Genomic DNA, 15,798 nt, shown 5'->3' on the forward strand with positions numbered 1-15,798 from the left:
TTAAACTACGAACATTTAAATTCATTAGGCTATGCACCTGAGAAACTTAGCTGGTTCATTTCTGATTTAGGTAAAAAAATAGTTTTCATTACCATTATCCTCCTTCAGTCACAGAATGCTTCACATAGAATGTTCCGGATCTCTTAAACTTTATTATCAACCACATCTAATTATTTCCTTTGACCTGTACTATTCCACTAAAAAATAAACATTTCATGGTGAGGCAGACAGTTTTGCAGTCTTTCTGAAGACTTCTCAAACATTTTAACCTTGTTAGTTTTTAAAGAGAAACAGCCTAATTAGAAAACTTGAGCAGCTTGAAAGGGAGACATAACCTATGCCTAATTTTGTATCTATGTTCAAAGAAACAAAGGAAAACGTACAACAAACTACAAAATTTACTCTCCTATTGAATTTGCTTTAAGCATGTACGGCTAACCAATAACACCAGGCATTTTGCAGTACATGTAATTTTATTGTGAAAATTTTAAGGTAGACATTACATCTAAACACTTTTCAAATAGCATCAACAAGTATGAAATTACTTTGAAAAAAATTACTTTTCCTTTGAATACCTCAAAATATGCATGAATACCTCAAAAATGCATGGAGGAAGTTAGTATCTACCTCTCTTCACAAAATATGTTTCTTTTAGTAATACGCAGGTAACGATGCAGAAACAACATTTCAATTTTTGATTTGCAAACAAGGTTTGGTATGCAATAACTATTATTTTGAACACTTGCTTTAATATCTGCTTCGGTCTCCTTTTTCAGATCGACTTTCCCCACCATCTACTGTAGATGCCACATAACTTGAGCTACCATATGCTTCACGAGGAGCAGGGAGCACCCTACCCAGAGAAGGCGGATTCCTTTGGTCTTGTCTGCAAACATGCTCACGATCACAATAATAAAAATCACCACAGCTCCTTGAGTAACTCTCCAGACTTCTGCCACATCTATCTCCTGTATTATTATAATCATGGCAGGTGCTTCCACCATAAGATATCCAAGGCCCTCGTGCAGGTGGTGCACCATGAGAGGTCCCTGCAGGGTTGATAAAATAATATGTGGGACTACATTTAAACATTTTTACTGCTATCATTAAAGCATGAATTAGTTAAAGTACTATTTGGAAATATCTGCTTTCCTCTGCCTTTGTTGACAGGATATTAATCAAGCCTTCAATAGTCAGAAGTTTTCATTTAAAAGAAGTGTAAGAGTAGTATTTTGAAGCTTAACAAACTTAATTCTAAAGTAAATGTTGACTCACGGTTTCTCAACGTGAACTGAAGTTCTCACCTTCATATCACTCCCTATGCTTTATACTGTTAAGAATACTCAATATTTAAACATGTTGCATACGTCCTTTATAATTTCCTTAGGATTTCATTAAAATAACAATCTGGTCTATTAAATAAAATTCTGTAATTTACAAATCCATCCTGGACCCTTACCATATCTCTGAAATGCATCTCTATAAGAACTTCCACTTAGATGTTCAGAATGATCTCTACCACGGGCCTCGCCGTAGCCATCACGATAACTAAATTGAAAAAAAAAAAAGGCTTTTTAATGTCAGAATGAACAGTTTAAGAAATCTATTTGATAAATCCAGATAACATTATAGTACCTATATCCTCTAGAGGAATATTCATCCCAACTAGAATGAGCATAATCACAGTATGCATAGTCTCTAGGTGGGGGAGCATAATCCCTGGTTTCTCGGGAACTTGGATGATTTCTGTGTGCAGAAATATAAGCAACAAATTTTAAATCTTCAACTTCTACTATCCAAAACATAACTAAATTATAACTTAAACACAATTAAATTGCCAAACATCTAAATAAAATGCTCAAATAAAATGCCCAAATTGCCCAAATGCCCAAAATGCCCAAATGCCCAAAAAGCACATGAAACAGATACTCATAATCAGTGATTCAGAAAATGCATTTCAAATCCAAAAGGAGCTTCCACACTTCACACACACACACACTGGAAGAGCAATAAATTTTAAAAAGCAGGAAACAGCAAGTGTTTGAGAGGATGTAGATAAATTGGAGCCCCGATACAATGTTACTTGGAATGAACAGTTTAAGAAACCTATTTGACAAATCCGGAAAAAGTTACAGTACCTATATCCTCTAGAGGAATGTTCATCCCGACTCGAATGACCATAATCACGGTATGCATAGCCTCTAGATGGTGGAGCATAATCCCTAGTTTCTCGGGAACTTGGATGATTTCTGTGTGCATAAGTTAAAGCAACAAATTTTAAATTTTCAACTTCTAGTATCCAATATATGACTAAATTACAACTTAAACAAAATTAAAAGGCCAAACATCTAAATAGATATTTCTCTCAATAAAATAGGCAAATGCCCAAAAAGCACATGGGACCATATACTCATATTCAGTGATTCAGAAAATGCATTTCTTTTTTTTATTATACTTTAAGTTCTAGGGTACATGTGCATGATGAGTTAACGGGTGCAGAAAATGCATTTCAAATCCAAAATGAGATATCATCTTTCACACACACACTGGAATGTCAATAAATTTTAAAAAGCAGGAAATAACAAGTGTTTGAGAGGATGCAGATAAATCGGAGACCCGATACAATGTTAGTCAGAATGAACAACTTAAGAAATCTATTTGACAAATCCAGAAAATGTTACAGTACCTATATCCTCTAGAGGAATGTTCATCCGGACTAGAATGACCATAATCACGGTATGCATAGCCTCTAGATGGTGAAGCATAATCCCTAGTTTCTCGGGAACTTGGATAATTTCTGTGTGCATAAGTTAAAGCAACAAATTTTAAATTTTCAACCTCTAGTATCCAATATATGACTAAATTACAACTTAAACAAAATTACAAGGCCAAACATCTAAACAGATATTTCTCCAAATAAAATAGGCAAATGCCCAAAAAGCACATGGGACAGACACTAATATTCAGTGATTCAGAAAATGCATTTCTTTTTTTTTTTTTCATTATACTTTAAGTTCTCAGATACATGTGCATGATGAGTTAATGGGTGCAGAAAATGCATTTCAAATCCAAAATGAGATATCATCTTTCACACACACACACTGGAATGTCAATAAATTTTAAAAAGCAGGAAGCAGCAAGTGTTTGAGAGGATGTAGATAAATTGGAGCCGTGATACAACGTTACTTGGAATGAACAATTTAAGAAATCTATTTGAAAAATCCAGAAAATGTTACAGTACCTATATCCTCTAGAGGAATGTTCGTCCCGACTAGAATGAGCATAATCACGGTATGCATAGCCTCTAGATGGTGGAGCATAAACCCTAATTTCTCGAGAACCTGGATGATTTCTGTGTGCATAAGTTTAAGGAACAAATTTTAAATTTCCAACTTCTAGTATCCAATATATGACTAAATTACAACTTAAAGAAAATTAAAAGGCCAAACATCTAAATAGATGTTTCTCCAAATGAAATAGGCAAATGCCCAAAAAGCACATGAGACAGATACTCATATTCAGTGATTCAGAAAATGCATTTCTTTTTTTTTAGTCTACTTTGAGTCCTAGGGTACTTGTGTATGATGAGTTAATGGGTGCAGAAAATGCATTTTCAAATCCAAAATGCGATATCATATTTCACACACACACTGGAATGGCAATAAATTTTAAAAAGCAGGAAATAACAAGTGTTTGAGCGGATGTAGATAAATTGGAATGCTGATACAATGCCAGTTGGAATGGAAAATGATGCAGCTACTACGGAGAAATGTGGTTGTTCCTCAAGAAAACAAACATAATTATCACAGGACCAAGCAATTCCACTCATATACACCCAGAATTGAATAAGTGTACTCAAACACATATTGGTGAGTAGAAATACTGGAGTGGAAACAACCCAGATAAAATAATGGGTTAACAGCTTGTGGAAGGAGTGAAGTGCTATGATGTAAATGAACCCTCAGGACATCATGCAAAAGGAAAGGAGACAAATACAAAAAGCCATGTAGTGTTTCAGCACATTAACATTAAATACCCACAACAGGTAAGTTCAGAGGCAGAACACAGATTGGTGTTTACTAGCAGCTGAGGAAAGGGAGAAAATGGAAGGGACTGCTTAACTGGTAGTTGGAGTTTTAATTTGGAGTGATGAAAATGTTTTGGAACTTGATGGAGGTAGTCGTTGCATGACACAAAATGTATTAAACACCACTTAACTGTTTATGTTATAATATTTAATTTTGTTATGTGAATTTCATCACCACAACAACAAGAAAAAAGCAACTGTGTTTTTAAATTTTTCCTTTACCTATCCTTAGTTGCATAACCATCATCTCTTGGTGACATATGATCATTTCTCCATGAAGAGACTGTCACTCTGCACGGAGGAACTCCATAATTCTCTCTTCTTCGTGATACAGGACCTTTAACATTAAAATTATGGAACATTATCTAAAGAACACCAAATCTGAAACACTATTTTCTCTTCTCTCAAACAACTTCTTAAAATTATTGCTTCTATGACTCCATTCTTTGCTTCCTAAATTACTAGACAGTCATGACACTGTGAATATTTCTTATGGCTTTGGATAATCCCATGGCTCCCACAAGGCCAGTTCTTCTAATGAAGCTGAAGCCAACATTAATTCTTAGGTAAAAGTTCAATTGTAATGGTTAATAACTACTTAGTTATTATTTTCCTCTTTCATATGAATTACTGATGACTACGAATGACACAGGGAAAACATGTAAAACCATCAAACTCTTCACTGGTTTTAAAGTTTACATACATTGTCCTTTCTCAGCCGAAGAAGGTGAATTTCCCAGTATCACTCATTCCATCTCACACACACATAAATACAGCTTACCTTTGAACGACTATATGCTAAATGTTTACATAAAAGTTCTTTATCTCTAACTGGTTGCCTCTATCTTAAATGTTGACAAATTAAAATGTACTAGTGAAGATTTTCTAACGATGGCCAAGATTTGCTTTTACTGCAATGAGCAATGCTATGAAAGGGGTCATTCATTACAACATTGTTGCTATTTCAAAATAGAAAAGTTTCTCCTTTAATATACTCTGCAGTTCCTATTACTTAGAGGTCAGTGTTTCACATATGATACATTCACTGGCTAATTTTCCAATGGAAACGTGTTGGCTTCGGTATCCTGAAGCCAATAAATAGCTACCTTCACCGATACTCTACATACGAAATGTAAAATTGAAAATGGTAATTTTTAATTTCCTCCACATTAGGAAGGAGGACTAAGAAAGAATTTTAATTTGTTCTGCTTAAACTTCCGTGCTAAGAACTTTTATTTATTCTCGTTTTCTTCTGTTGAGTCTGCAGTCTTACAATTCTCCTTCTCAAAAATATCACTTCTATTCAACCCTATTGCTCACCTCATGTTGCTTAGTTCTAAATTCTCTCCTCAAATAATTTCAAATCTTACACTAAGGATCTTGTGTTAATGTTTAAACCTCCAGGTACAATCTCAATTATTGATTTACATACACCTATATTTCACAACTCTGCATTTCTTTGATATCCACTTAATTGAAGAATTTTGGACTCTTACATGTCTAACTTTCAAGCCTTAAATTTATTTTTAAGTAATATTTAAGCTCATGACTCCCTGTCTGCTAAATACTCTTGTAGTTCTTTTGAATCTTCATATAAGAAGTGAGCGCGTCTTGCACATACACATTACTGAGGTCTCAGAAGCTGGATGGCCAGGTTCAGCAGCTCACACTGTGAGTGAGTGTGGAAGGCTGAGGCAGCTGGATCGCTTGAGCCCTGGGCTTTAACATCAGTTTTGACAATGTAGTCAGATCCTCTCTCTACAAAAACATAGGGAAAAAAATGTAGCTAGGTGTGGTGGTGCATGCCTGTAGTTGCAGAAACTCGGGAGGCTGAAACAGAATTGCTTGAGCCCAGGAATCTGAGGCTGTAGTAAGCCATCATCTCACCAGTGCACTCTCACCTGGTAAGAGCAAGACTCCAACCCAACAAAGTTACTGAACAAGCAATTTTTAGAATGGGACACCAGGGGACCACTACCAGGGGACCTAGGAAATGGAAGAATTAATTAGATGAAGAAGCCTACTATCAAAGAATACCGCTAGGAACTTTTAGAAAAATTAAGGGGAATTTTCTAGCAAATACAGGATTAACAAGAATGTTGGCCTCACTCTAATCACTTCTTTGATCTTCAATGAGAAGCTCAAGTATTTCTTCAACATAAAATCTGAAATGTACCTAGTGAGATAGAAACTGTAATCAAAGCTATCAATCAGTAATTATGCTCATGTATGTGTCGCTTCTCTTTTGTTCAATGAACTTAAAGCTAAGCATTCAGGTAAAATGGCTCATTTTTAGTCATACAAAAACTACAGTCTTTCTGTCAGGTAGCCTTTACCTCGGTTTCCCATCCAACTATTGCTTCTTGCCACAGCAGAAGGAGCAGATTTTTTAGGAGGAGGACTTCCACTTCTTGAAGAGGGACCTCTTTTCACTGGAATGAGTCCCCTAGAATAACTCATCTTGAGATCAGGGGTGTATCCACCATCATCTGTATTTCAAACAAAATCTTTTCAGTTAACTAACATCACTGTTTCTTAAATGCCTAAGTTTTAGTTGTTTACAAATATTTTCTACATTTTATAACAAATTCACATTTGTCTAAACTAATAACATTAACATTCCTATATGATATTAGTACACTTTAAGCAATAAAAGTCCATTTAGAAAATCTAGAAAGAAACTCAAGTATCGTTATATAGTGGTATGAGAGAGAGATGTGGGAAAATGGGGCGTGAACAGGGGGCAGAAATCTATCACTAAAATATCTAAATATAATATGCATAAAATATTAAAAGAAAAATGGTAAATGATTGTTTATATCATTCTGTAATGAGGAAAAATTTTCAAAGCATATCATGAAGATAAACTAAATGGCATCCAAAGAAACTCAAATATTTCCAATACCAAGAAGTGACATATCAGGAAAATACATTGTCTCTAAAATTTGTTAACACAACATAGAATTCTTAAAATTCCCTTATGAGACTAATTTTCAGATTAGACTATGCTGAATTTTAATAGTCTTTAAGAATTGCATATTAAGTAATATAAAAATATTTTTATATATCTATAAAAATGTAGATATATGCCAATTGCCAGGTGGTGTTACAGGTTAGAATATATATATACATTCTCGTACGTGGCAGAGTATAATTGAACCTCACCCTCAAGATCAGTGGAGACAAAACAGCCATGAAGCTATGCATCTTAAAATGGAGCAAACACTGCAATTTCAACTTCAAAAAACATCTCCAATTAATTACACGTCTGGTTATTAAAACTCCAAGTTAATTGTTAAGAGTTTTGAAGGTTGCTTAATAGATGATACAAGTTAACCAATAGGTTTATTTATTTATTTATTTATTTATTGAGATGGACTCTTGCCCTATCACGCAGGCTGGAGTGCAATGGCATAAGCTTGGCTCACTGCAGCTTTTGCCTCCCAGGTTCCTGTGATTCTCCTGACTTACCCTCCCGAGTAGCTGGGATTACGGGGGCACGCCACCACGCCGGGCTAATTTTTTTGTATCTTTAGGAGAGACAGGGTTTCACCATGCTGGCCAGGCTGGTCTGGAACTCCTGACCTCGTTGGTCCACCTGCCCTGTACTCCGCAGGTGCTGAGGTCACAGGCGTGAACCACCTCGCACAGCCCAGCCAACAGTTTTTCTTTTTTTTTTAAATATGTGGTTTGTTTTTCTTTTATATGTAAAAATGGACCCCTCATTTCTATTAAGTAAATCACTCATAAATATCATTTTCAGTGACTCATCCCCCAGCAAAGAAAGATACATACATATCTGTGAAGCAGTGGTTTTTACACCTTTCCAGAGTCACAGACTCTTTTCAGAAATTAAAGTTCTACATTTCTTAAATTGAAAATGCTTTATGGCAGGCCAATGCAATGTAGAAACTCTCCTTATCAAAATTACAAAGCAATAGATTTGCATAGATGTTTGCACGTGTATACACAAGAAAACAAATATTGCAAAAGCAATCTTAAGTACTGAGTTACTTTTTCCTGTTGGAAAGTTTTAAATATTACATCCTACTTTGACAAGACAACTGATACGAAGTTCTGGGCCCCAAAGTAGAAAACTCTAAAGTAGAATCAATATAAATGAGTTCTGCAGAAAACCGGTTCAGTACAGGCAATCAGCATTCATAAACACAACTCAGTTTGAATTGTGTGTTACTTCAATGCAAACTTATTACAATTTTAAAACAAATTTTAGATATTAGTTCAATCATTCTTATACACACCTTTAGTACTTAGAAATAATTTTGCTTATTATCAATAAGTTAATTTTCTGTTCATAAAGGAAATTAAAAAATTGAGAAATTTCAATGTCTTCAAACTTATTTTCTTTCAGTCCTACGGTTCCATCTTTATATTTTAAAACATTACCCAAGTGTCCTTCAGGTGAGGGAAGCCACCCTCTTGTTCCTCCACTACTTCCTCTTGCAGATCTCAGACTTCCTGAAAGTCTTCTGTTTCTTGAGGAAGCTGGTGGTCTCCGCCTACCACCACTTCGAAAAGATGGTTTCTTGGCTTGTTCTACTTTTATTGCTTTTCCATCCAAAGACTACAAGTATTAAGGGTACTATCAATAACATTGGCACATTTAACGTAAGCACATTTTACAAACATTTTTACATCAACCGTAGTTCAATTCGTGGTATTTTCTCCCAAAAGGAAACTTTTTTTTCTCCTAAAATGAACACATCTTTTGCAATGCCAAATTTGAGATATTTACTGAGCACATGTCTTCCATTAAGGGATCAAACACAAATCTATTATTCATATTCCTTGAAAACTCCTCCATTATTTAAAAAAAACCTCAAATATAAAAAAAAGATTGACCCATCACACATGCTATGGAAGAATGTGGCACATCTGTTTTTTACAATATAGAGTCCACTTCATCTTTGTATTCACGTCGCTGATTTAAAAGTTTCACTGTCCCAAAGAAACTTGTGTCATTTTAAAAAAATGAGCTTACTTTTTTCAGAGTGATTAGTTACCTTAGTCATTGTAAGTTGTTTCTGGTTTGATTTGCTAATACTTACATAAAATGTCCACATATGATTTACAATTCTACATTTACTCTAAAAATGTTTCTGTAAATGTGATCCTTGTTTGATCACATTAAGTTTTCTTGCCTTACTCATTTCTTATGTTGCCTTAGCTGTGCCCCTAAAAAACGACTCTTAATTTAGTACTTCATGTAATTTCTCAGAAATGCTTAAATATCCTAATTAATTTCACAGTAACATTTTTCACTGTAATCTTTTCTATAGGCCACAGCAATTTTTCAAAACAGTTCAGCTAATAACGCGTTTTAAAAATTACATGGCTTTTGTTATTTGGGGGAAAGACTTAAATCCCTGACAAGACCTCTTGCAGCTACATCGCCAGTTGTTCCTACCTTGAAACTTCTTTTGTTATTTCTGGGCTCAAAATATTTTCCCCAGATTTGCCCATGGCTGCTTCCTTCCCAGTGTTCTGAAGTCAGCCAAAATTCCTCAACTGTTAATTCCCCCTGAAAACTCTAAGAACCTCCTTTACTGGCCATCTTAACATTTATGTGCATACAACATTCATATTTATTTTAACACAATAAAATATGTGAGATGAAGTAATTTAGAAATAACACTGGCCAGGCGTGGTGGCTCACACCTGTAATCCCAACACTGTGGGAGGCCGAGGCGTGCGGATCATGAGGTGAAGAGATAGAGCCCATCCTGGCCAACAGGGTGAAATCCCATCCCTACTCAAAGTACAAAAATTAGCTAGGTGTGGTGGCGCTCCTCTGTAGCCCCTAGAACTGGGAGGCTGAGGCAGGAGAATCGCTTGAACCCGGGAGGCGGAGGTTGCAGTGAGCCAAGATGGCCCCACTGCAATCCAGCCTAGGGACACAGCGAGTAGTCTCCATCTTAAAAAACAAACAAACGAACAAAAACTTTACACAAATTATCTGCTCTTTTGCTTGAAAACTAGAGGGAAAAAAGAAATTATCATAGATTACTATATATAAGTCAAAATTATCTCCATACCTACCACAAAGCCATGAACCAAAAGCAACTCTCGGTTTCTACCACAGCTTAAAATACTAATTTATAAGAGTGAATAAAAATGTACTTTCTGCTATGTGCCAGCAAGTGTGCTAGATGTAACAGAAATAAAAGCAAATAGTAAGACTTAAATATGCACTATATACAATTTCACAATCAATAGATTAATATATAGTACAGTGAGTACAAAACACCTACAATATGCAATGAGGAAGAAAATATGAAATCTAAGTTGTTTTTGAAGCATAAATTTTTTGTATGAGACATACACGGGGAAGGATAATTCTCAAGAAGTCCAAAAAAGCATTTTGGGGATAGTGTAAAGACTAACAGGAGCTAAACACCGATTGGGATAATGCTATTTATTTATTTTTTTTATTTTTTATTGTTTTGAGATGGATTCTTGCTCTGTCACCAGGCTGGAGTGCATCGGCGTGATCTCGGCTCACTGCAACCTCTGCCTCCTGGGTTCAACCGATTCCCCTGCCTCAGCCTACTGAGTAGCTGGGACTATAGGCACACACAACCATACCTGGCTCATTTTTTTGTGTGTTTTAGTAGAGACAGGGTTTCACCATGTTGGCCATTGTGGTTTCGTTCTCCTGACCTTGTGATCTGCCTGCCTCGGCCACCCAAAGTGCTGGGATTACATGCATGAGCCACCATGCCCGGCATGATTGGGATAATGTTATAAAGCAAAAAAGCACTAAAGGGCACAGAACGGAATAATCTTGGGTACAATGTAAAGGAATTCAATAATTAATATAATTACATAAAAGTTTAAATCTTTAATAAACACACAATCCCTAGATTTAAGATTCAACCGGACAAGAGACCATCGGTTGGATCAAAGCAAGTCCTCAAACACACTGGGGAAATGAGTAATTAGGTATTCGTGTTACATAAATCACTCTGGTGACAGGAAAGAAATGTCCTTAGGAGAAAAAGCAAGCATGGGGCAAAAATGCCAGTTACTTCTTCTGCTATCTGACTTCAGTGTTCTCATATTATTTTCTATTTTCAACTACTTAACATTTCCTTCAATGTAAAGGTCTTATTTAAATATGCTTTCTCAAGAATATATTTCATAAAATAAATTTGAAAATATGAAAATATAATTTATTTTCACAAAATATATTCTTCAAGACGGAAAGAATCTTTCCTTCTTGTGAGTCTGTCTAGATGTCTATCCACAGTTTGTCTATGCTCTAAAAGTATTTCCATGAATTGGAAGTACTTCAATTAGCAGCATTTAATAAATATTGACTTATTACTTTCATTTACATGAGGGTCCCTTATAAGTTTTAAAGCTCTTCAAAACCTTTTAAAATCTATTTGCACTCATATCGAAATACCAACATAGAAAAAGGTTACCATATATTAATTTATATAATGTTAATTCCAATACCCTTCCAACTACACTTGCACGTATACAGCACAAAAAAGAGGATGGCTTCATATGTCATTCTACTATCTTCAAAAGTTTAGTAATATTAAAAAGACCTAGAAATATTGTTAATTGAAGAACAGAGTTAGAATATTACTGATAAGGGACTCTTACCTTTCCATTCATATCTTTGGCAGCATTCTTAGCATCTGCAGGGTTCTCAAAAGTAATAAATGCAAAGCCTCTGGATTTGCTGGTTCGATCCTTTATCAAAAGAACTAAAATATATGAAAACATTTTACATTCATATATAAATATATGGACTCATCAAGGTACTAAACATCTAAAAGTTACATCAAACTAAAAAATAGTTGCATTTCACATCACTATCATGCTTCTTAATACTAAGTCACCCCTAGAGTCAGTCCATTTTATTGCAGTCTGTTTCTGAACTCCACAAAACATTTACTTTTCCTCATTTTCCTTTCTAAGTAGTAGGTTACCCCTTCCATAGAACCTTAACCTAGTACTATGAGAATTTTCAAAATATCAAACAGATACTACAAAATAAGAGTTTAAAACTGATAAGGCATTTTAATGTAGGTATACAATGAACTTCGAAAAAAATATATTTTTTCAAAACATATATATATATAACATACATATTTTAAAGATACATATCGAAATATACATATCAAAATACACACACACACACACACACACACGGTTTTAAGAGTTACCTTCTGATATGGGACCATGCTTCCCAAATACTGATTTAAGCATCTTCTCATTGGTTTCTCTATTGAGGCCACCAATGAAGAGCTTGCCAGGATGATCTGCTTCTACCATTGTGCTGTAAATGGTAAAAAAATTATCTATATTTAGATATAAATAAGCTAAAACGATAAAATTTTATTACATACTGTGCTGAAAATCCAAGTAAAATTCCCTTCCCGAGGCTGACATCCTTTTAGTATTTCTTACTTTAAATATGTAAAATTTATAACACTCAGAGCACAGGGGCACTAACTTCATGGACAAATGCTGCATTTTAGTATGCAACTGACAAAATCTCATTTCTGAAAATTAGATAAGAAAAGCTATCGTAATTTTCCTACGTTGCAATATGAAGAATGCCCCCATTTAAATAATTTTATTTCAAAACTATCTATTTATGAGGTACAGTGTGATGTTTTGCATATTTTCTTTTTTCAGATGTATGTCTCCTGTTGCCAAAGTGCACTGCTCACTGCAGCCTCCTCCACCCAGCCTCAACTGATCTTCCTACATCTCAGCTTCCCAAGTAGCTAATACTACAGGGGCTTTCTACCACAGCTGGGCATTTTTTGTATTTTTAAAAATAGACAAGGGTTTCCCCATAATGCCCAAGCAAGTCTCTAAATCTTGGGCTCAAGTGTTCTGCCGGCTTGGGACTACCAAACTGATGGGATTTCAACGGTGAATCACCACACTCAGCATGATATTTGGATAAAAGATTAAATCAAGCTACTTAAAATGTTCTAGGGGGAGATTATTTTAAATCTTTTACAATCTTTTAGTGATTTGAAATATACAACAGGTCAAAGATCCTCAAACCCTAGCCTTCAACCCGTACCTATCTGTGGCCTGAATGTGATGCCTGAGGATGACATGTAATACCTGTCTGTGGAGAATGTAACGCCTGAGGATGACCTGAGGTGGTACAGTTTTATCCGCAAACCATCCTCCCTACTCCCTCGCTGCCCCTCCCTGTCCCCGTGGCTGTCCCACTGCCCCACCTGTCCTCTGTCACATTGCTCCTACCCGAAGACCCGCTCACCACGTGCCCCTCGAGGACCTGCCGCCAGCCCCCACTCCGAAACGTGTCCACCTGGCCGCCTTCTTCCCCTGCGCAACCCTTCTCTGAGGAATAATTGTCTTCCACTAAACCAGTCCCTGATGCGAAAACAGCAATAAAGGAGTCCATTATGTTACCCAGGCTGGTCTCAAACTCCTGACCTCAAGCCATCCTCCGACCTCCACTTCCCAAAATGCTAGGATTACAGGAGTAAGTCAGTGTGCCAGGTTAATAGAATAACTTAAGCGCATCTATTTTGTTCCCGTTTTAGGCTATCTAACTCCATTTATCTCGATTTCACTCACTTATTCGGTTTAAATTATTTACGGTGCCAAAGATACATGAAACATGTTTCAAATACTGTCACACAACGAAGGAGACAATTACAGGCTTTACAGAGGCAAACTTAAACTGAGATTATTTATGGCCCCGTATTTCTGCATACACTAAACTAATACAATTTATGTCAAAATTTGATAATTTCTTTCAAGCAAATCAGACACGTGACATGTGCTAACTAAAAGTGTAACTTTTAACAGCAGTGGTTAAGTCTATTGCCTGTATTTTGAATTACGACCACATTCACAGAGAAAACCCGCTTTAATAAAAAGTGCACATGAAAACAATGGCGCCTTAGCACCATCTCCCACAACTAGTCGGACATATTAGGCAGTTAAAGGTAGAATCGTCAAGAAAAATCAATGAGTTTAACGAAAATGAGTTGCTTAATAGCAGTAAGGAGTTCTCTCCCCACTGTCTCCTCCCATAATTCAACACCCACACATAGCAAACCCATCCCTTTTATAGACAAAATCCCAAACCTTTGCTTTCTATTCTTGCCGAGAGACCAAGCTGTCCAGAGAAACAGAAAATACCAGCGCTTTTTAGTAGGACAAAGAGCCTGAGGTTCGCCTGGCCCTCAGGTCGTATGTATCCGGCTTCGGATCACCACACGGACAACTGCAGGAAAGACTCCTGGAGCTACCCTGAGAGGGAAGAACGCCAGAAGCCGTGCCCGGAAATCCCGCCTACCTCCAGAGGCCAATCATTGCGAAGGCGGTGGGCGTCGGCCAATTATAGCGAAGGCTGTGGGCGTCTCCTGAGTCGCCCCGCCCTTGGCTGGCCTGCAGCTCCATCCTCTCGCGGTAACTCTTCTGAGACTCTGTTTGTGCCTCGTGCCGGGCGGCGGTGGATTAAGGCACACGCGAACTGTGAGCCCTTTGGAATTGTGGGCATGGAAGACCTACACCCTAACTGGCATCCTGAGTATAGCAAGACATTAATTAACCCACAAGGAACACATGAAACATCTCACTTCATTAGGCAGGCTAGGCTGATGGTACTGAAAATTGCACATCCAGAGGGGAGAGAGAGGGACCAGCGCTGCCCGCTGGGGCGAGGGCAGCGCGGTGGCTTGGGGGGATTGGGGCAGGGCGGGTGCGTGGGACTAAAGTCGACTGGTACGTTGCTGAGGTGGAACTTCTCGTCTGCACCAGAAGCTGAAGCCCTGCAAGGATTCTCAGGTGTACGCAAATACTTACTCCGAGTTCCATGGTTCCTCCCTGAGGATGCTGTACTCACAGGGGCATTCCAAAGGACTTCTCATCCTGTGCCCTGGGCACACGGGAGGCCAACCGCCATGGTCTCCAATCCAGTGATCTGCCTTGTGTGCACTGCCTTGCTGGCGCAGAGGCTCTCACAAGTACAGCGGTGGCCGTGGTGCCTGCTAGCGGGGCTCTGGAAGCCAGGGCCTTGGCCTCCGACTCCAGGGCTACTGTGCGCAGCTAACCCTGCTGGGTATCTGAGCCCCATTGTGAGTGTGGCGGGCTAAGGGCCCTGTGGGGCTCCCCAGGAGCCCTGTTGCACATAGGTGTGGGACGTGGTTCTCAGCAGAGCAAGGCCCGCAGGCCTCTCCGGGAGTTGCCCCCAGAGTCGAGGGGTGCCGGGGGCGTGGGGTGGGCGGCACAGGCTTTGCTCTGTGGGAGCCTCAAGGAGGGCACCATGTTAAGGCTGGAGGCTGTGCAGGAGAGGACGGCCTGTGCACAGAGCAGGGAGGCAACCCTGGGGGAAGAGGCATGCCAGTGGGGGATGACATCATTGCAGAGATGGAGGTGGTGGCCAATGAGGAGGCCAATGTGGAGCCACAGTAGGAGGACCCGCAGGCACAGCCTGGCCCTGGCCCCAGTACTCCCCGGCCAGCAACAGACTCGCTGGACGTCCTTCACTTGGAGCTGGGCTACGTGAATGTCCCAGGCCGCAGGGCATCCCCGGCTTCTGGGCCAGAGCCATATCCTTGCAGCTGCCAATTTGGGATGGCTGGCAGCAGAGGATGGGCGCCGAGCTCCCGGGAGCGGGGTTGGGGGAAACAAGGTGGTAGGTACCGGGGGTCAGCCAGGATTCAGGGCATGGGGGA

The 15,798-nt window shown here is 38.3% G+C and overlaps 1 protein-coding gene across 2 annotated transcripts; it reads right to left on the minus strand.

Annotated features, from left to right (window-relative positions):
* Positions 1-458: 458 nt before the first annotated feature.
* On the minus strand, positions 459-14,396 carry LOC129025833 (RNA-binding motif protein, Y chromosome, family 1 member F/J-like). Of its 2 annotated transcripts, XM_054473401.1 has the most exons (12): positions 14,207-14,396; positions 12,289-12,401; positions 11,723-11,826; positions 8,495-8,672; positions 6,424-6,576; positions 4,310-4,424; positions 3,242-3,352; positions 2,687-2,797; positions 2,139-2,249; positions 1,636-1,746; positions 1,460-1,548; positions 459-1,049 (listed from the first exon to the last, which is right to left on the minus strand). In XM_054473401.1, the coding sequence occupies exons 2-12, from the start codon at positions 12,395-12,397 to the stop codon at positions 748-750; spliced, it is 1,494 nt and encodes a 497-aa protein (XP_054329376.1). In that variant the 5' UTR covers positions 12,398-12,401; positions 14,207-14,396; the 3' UTR covers positions 459-747. The 2 variants fall into 2 exon arrangements, with proteins under 2 accessions (XP_054329376.1, XP_054329377.1); XM_054473402.1 differs by lacking the exon at positions 3,242-3,352.
* Between the last annotated feature and the right edge of the window lie 1,402 nt (positions 14,397-15,798).

Source organism: Pongo pygmaeus, chromosome Y (assembly GCF_028885625.2).
Source record: "Pongo pygmaeus isolate AG05252 chromosome Y, NHGRI_mPonPyg2-v2.0_pri, whole genome shotgun sequence".
Taxonomy (NCBI): domain Eukaryota; kingdom Metazoa; phylum Chordata; class Mammalia; order Primates; family Hominidae; genus Pongo; species Pongo pygmaeus.

What these genes read in the sequence shown, in the direction of transcription:
- LOC129025833 (XM_054473401.1), bottom strand. Translation starts at nt 12,397, where the DNA reads ATGGTAGAAGCAGATCATCCTGGCAAGCTCTTCATTGGTGGCCTCAAT. An exon ending in CCAAAGATATGAATGGAAAG is followed by an intron (nt 8,673 to 11,722) that starts GTAAGAGTCCCT and finishes TAATACTTGTAG; the next exon opens with TCTTTGGATGGAAAAGCAAT. An exon ending in TATTCCTCTAGAGGATATAG is followed by an intron (nt 1,549 to 1,635) that starts GTACTATAATGT and finishes TTTTCAATTTAG; the next exon opens with TTATCGTGATGGCTACGGCG.